Source organism: Cydia splendana, chromosome Z (assembly GCF_910591565.1).
Source record: "Cydia splendana chromosome Z, ilCydSple1.2, whole genome shotgun sequence".
Lineage (NCBI taxonomy): Eukaryota > Metazoa > Arthropoda > Insecta > Lepidoptera > Tortricidae > Cydia > Cydia splendana.
In genome coordinates, this window is record NC_085987.1 from 33829699 (window position 1) to 33840239 (window position 10541).

The 10541-nt window shown below is 37.7% G+C and overlaps 1 protein-coding gene across 1 annotated transcript; it reads right to left on the bottom strand.

Moving 5' to 3' along the window:
* Positions 1–5266: 5266 nt before the first annotated feature.
* On the bottom strand, positions 5267–10541 carry LOC134804966 (pyruvate dehydrogenase [acetyl-transferring]-phosphatase 1, mitochondrial). The gene is made up of 4 exons (XM_063778258.1): positions 10107–10541; positions 8848–8986; positions 7086–7252; positions 5267–6769 (listed from the first exon to the last, which is right to left on the bottom strand). Exons 1-4 carry the CDS (start codon positions 10326–10328, stop codon positions 5783–5785), a joined length of 1515 nt encoding a protein of 504 aa, XP_063634328.1. The 5' UTR covers positions 10329–10541; the 3' UTR covers positions 5267–5782.

Here is a 10541-nt window from a genome sequence, read left to right on the forward strand (position 1 = left end):
GGTTGTCCCGTCACGACATATTAATTAATATAAATACTTATCTATTTTTTCTTTTTATGACAGAAAACTTGCGATAATACTTAATACAATGAGATATTTAATTCATAACTAATTCTTAAATTAATTTAAACTGTTTATATTTTCCTTTTATTAAAGGTACAATATAATAATAGTTGGTCACTGAGAATTACATACTTTCTAATTAATAAATGTGGATAAAAACCTCGTTATGGATTTTATTTAATATTATATTTGAATAGGGGGTAAACCAGTATTGGTGGTAGTGTTGTGAGTTAGATTAAAGTCGCGAGGACTCGAGGAGGTCTTGGGTACTACTACAGAAGGGTTTCCTCCAAGCTTTAACACATTCAGTGCCAGCTTGAGCTACGCGCTACGAGCGTAGCTAATATCATGGGAAAACCCGTATGTAGCGAAAAGCGCCTACTAACAGAGAACCCGCCTAGCTAGTCCCGGCAGTGCATGTGTTAAACTATGAAATTACTAAATTAGTAAATGGACTAGTGCCCATAATGAAGAGCAGATAGACCTGACGTCATGCAACGTCACCGACACACTTATATGTTTTCAAAATGATTCTTCCTGCTTGTGGCTACATTCAACGGCTGCTTTAATAATTATTATAAGGGATTGATGGTTTAAAGTTGCCTTAGCGACGGTTTATAATTTCTGTAAGTAGGTATTTACCTTCTCTCCTTGTATGGGTACTTCTACCAAATTACCCTTAGGTATATATCTATATATATGCATCCCTTCAGCCGTTTATGTTCCTAAGAGTTCAAATTATTTGTCGAAATTATAATTTACATAGAAATATCCTCCTGATTTATTCTTTATTGTGTGACAGATTAGCTTAAATTAATAAAATAAGCACAAGCACACATTTGTTAATTACTGTAGGTCCCTGCTTGCCTATATCCGTTGCTGTTAAGTTCGGTGCAAAGCACTAAAAATATATTTTCTAAAGAAACCTACCTTATAACTATCTTTACGTGTATATAAATAGTGATTATCTTCTTAATTATTATTCGCCTACTATTATTAGATTAATACGGAAATATTCACTTTTAATATCAATGATTGGTAAATAAATAAACCATATTAAAATCGTGTTTGTGATTTCATTTTAGTCCTTTCCTCATACACCGTAAAACCGTAATTCAGACGAGTCCAGAACCCCAAGGATGCGTAGAATCAGACCAAGCTAAGTTGGCAGCTATTTTGATAGCACACACTGTGGTAGTGTTATTTTAAACGTCAAGTTATGACGTTTACTTAGTCCCTTGCAAAGACTACTATCAAAATCGCTGCCAACTTAGCTTGGTCTGACTCTAACAGACGTGCACATAGTTAATTCTTCTGATTTTACTGATTAAAATTAGTTATTTTTAGAATCAAAGAGAACCCTATAACAATATTAAGAACTTTTTTACTAGGTATACATATTGGTATGTGGTGAACTATCTATTAGCTTTTTAGAGTATTATTCCTCTTGTCTTAAAGGGTTAAATGCCGTAGCAGTAAAAGTGACACCAAAAACAAATGCTATATCATCTGTTCCCGAAAGGTAAGGATTTATAAACACAACTTCAAGTTGTGGATTGTATCGGCCTAAACCACCCACCACCGACGTGGTTTAGGCATAGGTATATGGCTCCCCTACACGATGGCCTAACCTATTGGTCCAATATGTTGGGCCAACGTGTAGAGGGGGTAGTGGTGTCGGTTGGCTTATAGCGCGCGGGATGGCGATGAGTTGGCCGCGGTGTCGGTTTTTCGGCCGCACATCTAATGGCTCCTCTACACGATGGGCCAACGTCGGCCACTCCAAGGGACGCATTTATGCGTTAGAGGGAGCAAGTGATATTGCTATCTCATTCTACCGCATTGCTGCGTCCCTTGGAGTGGCCGGCGTTGGCCCATCGTGTAGAGGAGCCAAAAGGGATTGGGCAAGCGATGGCGGTACGCATCTACACGTGGCCCAATCCACAGTTCGTGCTCGAACGCGGTCGAGTGCGGACGTTTGTGCTCAGTATCAATTTTCGTTTTTTTTTAATTAAAATGACGAGTACGTGGCCTCGTTATGGAAGTAATGAAGGAATAGGAAATTCAGAAGGAAAAAAAAACTACCACAAGGTCATCTCGCTGGCGCAGCGCTGGGCCATTGTGTAGAGGAGCCAATACTGAAATAAAATTGTGGGTATTTGTTTCACCTAAGTACGTATATTATACCTACATATAGACACACAGGCGTATTCTGATTTTAATAACAGTTTATGAATTAGATCAGATCCATAATTAATCCAGATCAGAATACCTACGCCTACGGTTTGCACGACGGATCCGAAATGTATGGGAATATCCGCGGATCCGGATCCAGATCCGGATAATTTCATACATTTCGGATCCGGATTGCAAACCCTACCTACGCCTGATGGACGACGAACGCTTCTCCATACAAACGTGAGGAGTACATTTCCTCAAATTGACGTTATATAAAATGTTTTAATACAATTTGATGTAGGAAAGTATAGCGGCTCGGAGGCCTTGCAATTAATGATCCCACAAAGCAAGCTAAAACCTCACATGCAATATCATTAAATGCCAACAAAATACTAATAGATGCAATTCGAACCGGCGATGAAATTAACATAGAAGACCATCAAAAACATGTATATGAAACTTTAAAAGAAGAAAGAAAAAAACGAGAAAATAATGAACAACACGAATTAGAATCAATCATGGATAAGCTAACAATAAAAACAAAGAATTGCATCCAAAGGGTAATTAACAAAAAATCATCACAGTGGCTAACAGTACTACCTACCAGAGCTGATGATACCGACCTAACAGCAACGCAGTTTCGTGACGGCCTTGCGATCAGATACGGGCATGAACCTTCTAGCCTGCCACTAACCTGCGATGGCTGTGGTGAAAATAACTTCAACCTAAACCATGCACTTAATTGCATGAAGGGAGGGCTCATAAAAAGAGGCCACGACCAACACAGAGACGATATCAAAAGTTGGGCTGAACCAGCATGGGATTCGGCTACTACTGAGCCAATAATGCGTGCCGCAACCTTAGATCAACCAGGGCTAATAAGCGACTTACTACTGGAAAGTGTATGGGAGCCAGCGAGGAAGGCGTTCTTTGACGTTCGCATTGTAAATGCCGACGCCGCCTCGTATGGTCTACTCACATGGCCCACGATTGCCCAAATACACGCTCGCGAAAAACATCGCAAATACGACCTGGCTGCAGAAGATCTCAGAGCCTCATTCACTCCTCTTGTGGTCTCCTGTGATGGCGCTGTTGGAACGGAATATGAATCCTTCATAAAAAGAACATCCCTTAAGCTCCATGAAAAATGGTCGAAACCATACTCACAAATAATCAACTGGATCAAAGTCAAAATACAAATATCAATCATCAGAGCTGTCTCTCTAAGAATTAGAGGAACGAGAAGAAGGATAGAAAGATTTGGATCTGAAGACGGCTGTGGAATACCCATCCTTGAAGATTAGATTTCTCTTCTTGCTACCACACAACTGTATTGAAATAAGCTTAAAATTGTATTATTTAACGTAATAAATGTGTTATCATAAGGAAAGTATAGCTGGTCAAGCAAATCTTGTCAGTAGAAAAAGGCGCGAAATTTTCTATGGGACGATACCCCTTCGCGCCTACATTTTTTAAATTTGCCGCCTTTTTCTACTGACAAGATTTGCTTGACCAACTTTATATTACCATAAATAGATATGCGCTTTTGACTTTTTTGCAATTAGGAAGGAAACAGCAACTACATATATGTATAGGTTATGCCAAAAAAACCATATTGATGCCAAAAAGCCTTCAATTTGGAAGAGCTGATACTCTTCATACTGCTGGATCGTTATCTATCAAACATAGCTAAGAACCACCGCATGGAAACTCGATTTCACCTAAAAAAACAGCATCGAAATCGGTCCATCCGTTGGAGAGCTACGATGCCACAGACAAGACAGATATTGGCGTATAACACCCCACCTTTTGCGTCGAGGGTTAAACGAATTTGCGACCATATTTTAGAAGCTCCTCTAACTCTTAGTTAAAAACTCGATAACCCCAGAGTAAAATGGGATACGTATGGAGAAGCGGTCTTCCACTTTCCTCTTAGAGCCTGCAAACGCAACGGTAGGTAGATGGCGTTATACGAGAAACACCGCTTCAGTATTAGGAGACTCGCTGCGCTCGTGGTTTAATAGTTGGAGTAAATAGTTCGCTGGCTTGTAAATTACCTTATAAATTAAGTAGGTAGGTACACGCATCGCATATAAATACCTACGGCATAATACCGACTTTTGTTTTGTTTTTGAGCGTCGTTTTAATAAGATTATTGTCGAGGTAGGCGTAGGTACAATCAGCGTCGTATAGTAGGTAGCATCCAAAGTATTCAAATAGTTCGGTACGCCATACATATTATATAGTGTACCGAACTATTTGAATAATTTGGATGCTACCTACTATAAGACGCTGACTGTACTGTAGGTAGACAGTTTAATTTAAATATCTGCTAGTCTTTCGATGTATACTAAAAAAAAGGATTATTCCCACTAGTTACCACAACTGGTAATTATTTACTCATCTCTTACCACTGCGAATAACTGAGAAAAAAAAACACTTGTAACCACCAAGTTAGTTGGTGGTCACTGCTGGCATCATTTTTCTCAGTATAGGTAGTTACCACTAATTAAAATATTGTAATATAATAATGTTCGATACTGATAAAAATACCCAGATGGTTATTAAGTAAGTACATACAGTCAGCAGCAATAGTTGCTAAGCGGGCGAGGTGTTCAAAATGATCTTGACGCAACTTTATTGTTAAGTGAGTAAGAGCGCGTCAAGGTAATTTTGAACACCTCGCCCGCTTAGCAACTTCTGCTGCTGACTGTACGTGTAAGTGTTTTACGTCCACAGTCGACAGGTGATTCAGAAAAATATCCATCGTAAGTTTCAGTAAACTGGGTGCGTAGACAAAATGCCAATCGTTCACTCTCCCTACTGCTCTATATTAAATATTTATGCAGGTATTTTGTCGGTAACAATAAAATATTTTGGTAGTAACAACTGAAAATAGAAATTACTATTGGGAATTATTTTTCTCGGTTGTAACCACTGGGAAAAAAATTCTCAGTCATTACAACTGGTAACAACTGGATGGTATAGTGGTAACTAGTGGGAATAACTGTAATAAAACGCCACAAAGCACTAAAATGTAATAAATACTTTAATAAATAATAATAATCAAACAGATAATTTTTTCTATCTACAAATTTATCATCATTCTTTATTTCAATACTTGGGTATTATGTGATAATAATTTGATTAGGTAATGTATCTGCCAATAAAAAGCTCTCACTCTGTAATGCTTATTTGACAGTCTTGCAATTCACTCTACCTCTTAGTTATAGAAAGTTAAAATTTGGCCGAACTTCCTAACGTCCCATGGAGATATAAGATCTTGCATCGGGTCGAGTAGAAATCCGAAACAGAAAAGTCAGCTTCAGCTCTTGGCCCTTTGGAAACTACACAAACAAGCCTGATTTCTACGATCAGTCAGACAAATGCAATCATATCGTAGGTCAATTTCACTTCGGCACACGTTAATCTAGCGAACTAATGACTTGAGTGAAATAAAAGAAAAGCTTGCAAAAAAGAGGAGAGCCAACTTAACCAATAATATTTAATTCACCATTGAGAAAATCAGATCTAAAACGGTTTATGCCGGGCATTGCCTTAGGAACTCTGAGTCGAAGTAAACGACGGTGACGGTGATGTCGTCGCGGAACATGCGGCACACGTCGGGCGCCAGGCTCAGCAGGTGCGCCAGCCGTGAGTGGTCCACGCCGTACTCCGTGCCTCCGATGGCGTGCCTTATCAGGTGGGTCGCGGCGTTCCGATCTTTAGGCTTACTTTTAAGACTTTGCTTTCTGTGAAGCAGCAACTCGTTTATATCTCCTAACTGTATATTCTTACGTGGCAACTTGAGCGGATTGAAGAAAACTTTGCCTTTCATGTGTTCGCCGACTAGCTTCACCGCCTGCAAGGGAGTCATCATATCCCACAATCCATCTGAAGCTATAATCAAGAATTTGTCTTTAGGTGTCAGTCTGTGATAATATATGTCTGGCTTGGCCGTTAAGTAAGGCGGAGTATGGTAGTAAGCGGGTATTGCCCTCTCTCCGTATATAGGGACCGCTAATGCAGTGAGTCTTTCCACGGACCATTTGTACCTACAGTCTCCCAAGCTACGAAGGGGAGCCAGCTCGCCCAAAAGTCTATCTCTCCTGATTACGGTTTTCTTCTCGTCCTCTGGGTGTTCACTCCAAATCCTTTTTAATTCATCAAAATTTTCAGAATTGTGTTCTTTTGTAATTTTTATAGCTACCCATTCGTCATCCTCGGTCTTGGTCCCTATCACAGCGTTACAATCTCCAACATTCGCCACATGCAGGTGGGGGCCATTAACATGAGATACACAAGTAACAGCACCTGATAAAGCTACCGATAATGTCTTTTGATTTATTTTTCCAGTTTTTTCAAATGGTTCTACTGCTTCTCTTGAGATATCACTATCTAATTTCATAATTGCCTTTTCTAACGCCGTTCCGACGTCTACATTACTTTTAGGTGTTTTAGCTAATTCTGTTAAATAATCCTTAAAATTGTTTTCATATGTCAACTTGAGGTCTTGTACTATTTCAACCTGCAAAACAAAACCATTAAGTAAGATTATATGGTCAGTTTCTAAGTATAGGTATTTATAAGGTCAACGTGGCGAAGATCGTCTAGTAGGTAAGAGCGTGTACAAGGTCTTTAGTCGCTTCTTACTCAAGCGTTTGTGCACATACTTCACTTACAGAAGGTCAGTAGAGGAGAGGAGCGGAACTCTTCCTTTCTGACTGTGTCTGAGAGATTACGTTTTTAAAATCGAGATTTCTTGCCCTATGACGCTCTTTCCAACCAATCATTTTATAATACCCGTCTTCTTCACATTGACCTTTTAAACATAGGATACGTACTCTATCATTGTAAGTTTCCAGCAAACTCTCCTGAGGGTGGTCATTTATAACTTTAGTTAATAGGTCTTCAGGAAGGAGTGCTGCCGCTATATAGTTAAACAGCCGCTTGGAAATGACTTGAGCGCAAGCGGGCCCGCCGTGACCATCAAATACTCCCATTAGTAAGCCTAAAATTGCAATAACAGTCATATCTTTACTAAAACAAATAAATATAAGAGTTAAAAGCAGCCCAATAAGCATGCAAATACCTACCTACTACCTAGACAAAGATATTCACGCTGGTACAAAAATCGCATTAGAATAACATTCAATAAAACACGCCCTTCTGTAAGAGTACCATAGTTACCTACACAATAGTATTGATTATTATGTAGAATAGAAAAATATAAAGAATTCAACAAACCGCTGTATGTGGCGTTTGTAGACTATACCAAAGCATTCGACAGTATAATACACTAGTCAATCTGGAGAGCATTAAGGAAAAATAATATAAACGAAAAGTACATAACAGTTATAAAGAATATATATTCTAAAAGTGTGAGCAGAGTCAAACTGGAACGAGAGGGAGATGAAATTATAATAGGACGCGGTTTGAGGCAAGGTGACCCTCTCTCACCCAAATTATTTATAGCTGTTTTAGAAGATATTTTCCGGAATATAGACTGGAAAAATGAGGGGCTGTGTGTGAAAAATACAAGACTCACGCACTTGAGATTTGCAGACGTAGTCCTTTTTAATGAAACAGCTTCGGGAATAAGAAATATGCTGCAAACCCTAAACACAGAAAGTCAGAAAATAGGACTACAAATGAATGCCACAAAAACAAAAGTGATGACTAATAGCTACCAGCAACCAATAAAAATAGAAGAAAGAAAAATAGATTACGTTCAAGAGTACATATATTTGGGAAAACTCATATCCTTTAACAAAAATAGTAACGAAAACGAAATAGACAGAAGGATTAAAATAGCGTGGACTAAATATTGGGCTCAAAAAGAAATTCTAAAAGGCAACTACAGTTTGAAATTTAAGAAAATAATAATGGACTCCTGCATCCTACCGAGCCTCACTTATTCCAGTCAAACATGGGTGTACACCAAGAGGGTAAAGAGCAAAATTCTCGCTTGCCAACACGCAATGGAAAGGAGCATCTTGAAGTTAAGGAGAATCCAGAAAACAAGAAATGAAGAAATAAGGAAGAAAACTAAGCTGACAGATGCTCTTCAACGTGCCCTATCTCAAAAATGGAAATGGGCAGGACATTTGGCAAGATACCGAGACAAGACATGAACTCTCCATGCAACCAGATGGCCAGGCCCCACGGGAAAGAGAAAGGCAGGAAAACCACGAAAAAGATGGGCTGACGACATTGTGGAGGCAGCGGGAAGGGACTGGATGGATACCGCTCAAAATAGAGTAACATGACAAAGTTTGGAGGAGGCCTTTACCCAAACCGGGACCACAAAAAATTAAAAGATTTAAGTAATTTGAAATGAAAAATGTAAATTTGTGGAAATAAAAGGCTATATAATATAATATAATAATAATTATGTAGAATGTTGTTTTAGGTATTGAACAGAATGTAAACACACAAAGACTCAGAAGACTCGGTCATTGGACATTATGTTTAGGGGTTGGCATTGTTGGTTTTGCGGAATATTATATATTGGCAAGTACTGCAATAATATACACACCAGAAGAAAAGTAATTAAATAGGAATAACGTTCTATGGCTGCATCACCACAGTTCATCACATATCTACCTGGTATCATCTTGCATTGTGCCTCACTCCTTGTATCTTCAATTGGAGAATTTGAAGCCAATTGATTGGAATCATAAGATTTGATAGATCCTGTTGTGAATTCTTTACTGAACTCATTTTTTCGTAATATTACAGTTACCTAAAACGAAAAAGCAAAACCTTCTGAAATAATTTTATTAATTGTTTATAAGAACGGACTTGTGACTTGATGATGCTCACTTTGGTACCTAGTAATTTTCTTTTAAATGACAAAAACTATTAAGATCGTAATACACCATGTTTTTATTAAATTCCGTTAACTTCGGGGTATGGTTCAGTACGTTTAAGAAAACAAAATGGCATAGTTAAGTTAAAAAAAACTAGGTAAGTAATTAAATGTTGCATACATATAGCATTGTTGTAAAACAGGCATTACATTTAACTCAAACAAACAACTGAAAACTGTGACAAATCCCACCAATAACATTTTCATGTAAAATGTTGCCAAGAAAAAACCACAAGGCTTGCACTACCAAAAAGTCAGATCTCTCATAGAGTCAAACTTCTAACTCTACAAGCCGTAACTTCACAAACTCTACACCTTAGTCAAAATATGTGGCTTGGTGCTAAATAACAAAAATGGTGGTCAAAAGGTTAATTAAATTTCAAATAGACATTCCCATCACAAGATTTTTTAAGCACAAAGGGCTAATGTTTATAATGGATATAATTATCTGTGTTTTTTACAAGAGAACAGAGGCATCTGCAAGTACAATAATATAAAGAAAGATGGTGTCCCATCTTGTTCATCACTCATTTTTGCCAGAAAAACTAGTAAATAATTAGGATTTTATTTAAACACAGTTCTGACAACTGAGTAAATTCCTCAAATTCAGACTCAATCAAATAAGTCAATTCTGAGATGTGTTTGTTGTGATTTCAATACATTATTTGATCAAAAAGTTGTGATGCTGAAGGGAGATTTATTAAGTGACGTTTATATTTAATGCTAATAAAAGTGTTGTATTAGTTTTAAGCAATATTGTAAGCATCCTGAATAAATTTATTTTATTTTCTTTTTTTTTCTATTCAAAAGGCATTCAAGAAGGGACCCCAAATTTCAACAATCTTTTACTAGACATGCATCAAGTGTACGAGAATAGCCGGGTCCACACAGAGCGAGCATACGCGCGATGAAATATGTAATGGATAAAGTATAAAATTAATAATATTTTTGATGTAGATTTTATATATAAACAGATAAAATTAAAAGGTCTTACCTCCTGCGGTGAAGGTAAAACAGTCATACCATCCTTCTGGACGTTTCCTTCCCCTGGCGTGGTGTGTAAGTTTCGTCTGAGACAAGGGCTTGGTAACTTACAAAGGATACTACGACATTCTGATTTTGTACTCCTACCCCAAATACTAATAATTTCCTGTCTTAACAACCTATCTAATCGTAGACAAGTTCTTAGGATTATATTTACATGCAAGGTATTCATATTCTATTATTTCTTTTGGGGTTAACCGGGCATGTTATGCAATCACTTATTTTGGTGTTTGTGTATTCAGACAGCGGGCTGACAACGGACAACTTGATTTATTAAGAGTTTTTCAACCAATCAACACCTCCAAGGACTTTATTTAATCACATAATTTAAAAATGAAATAAAGTTTTAAAATAAATAATGAACATTCAATTTTTTTTTTCATGT

Excerpts from the sequence above, each read along its gene's own strand:
- LOC134804966 (XM_063778258.1), bottom strand. The coding sequence starts at position 10,328 with ATGAATACCTTGCATGTAAATATAATCCTAAGAACTTGTCTACGATTA. Across the intron at positions 8,987-10,106 it reads TTTTACCTTCACCGCAGGAG|GTAACTGTAATATTACGAAA; the intron begins GTAAGACCTTTT and ends TTTTCGTTTTAG. Across the intron at positions 7,253-8,847 it reads ACAATGCAAGATGATACCAG|GCTTACTAATGGGAGTATTT; the intron begins GTAGATATGTGA and ends TTGCAATTTTAG.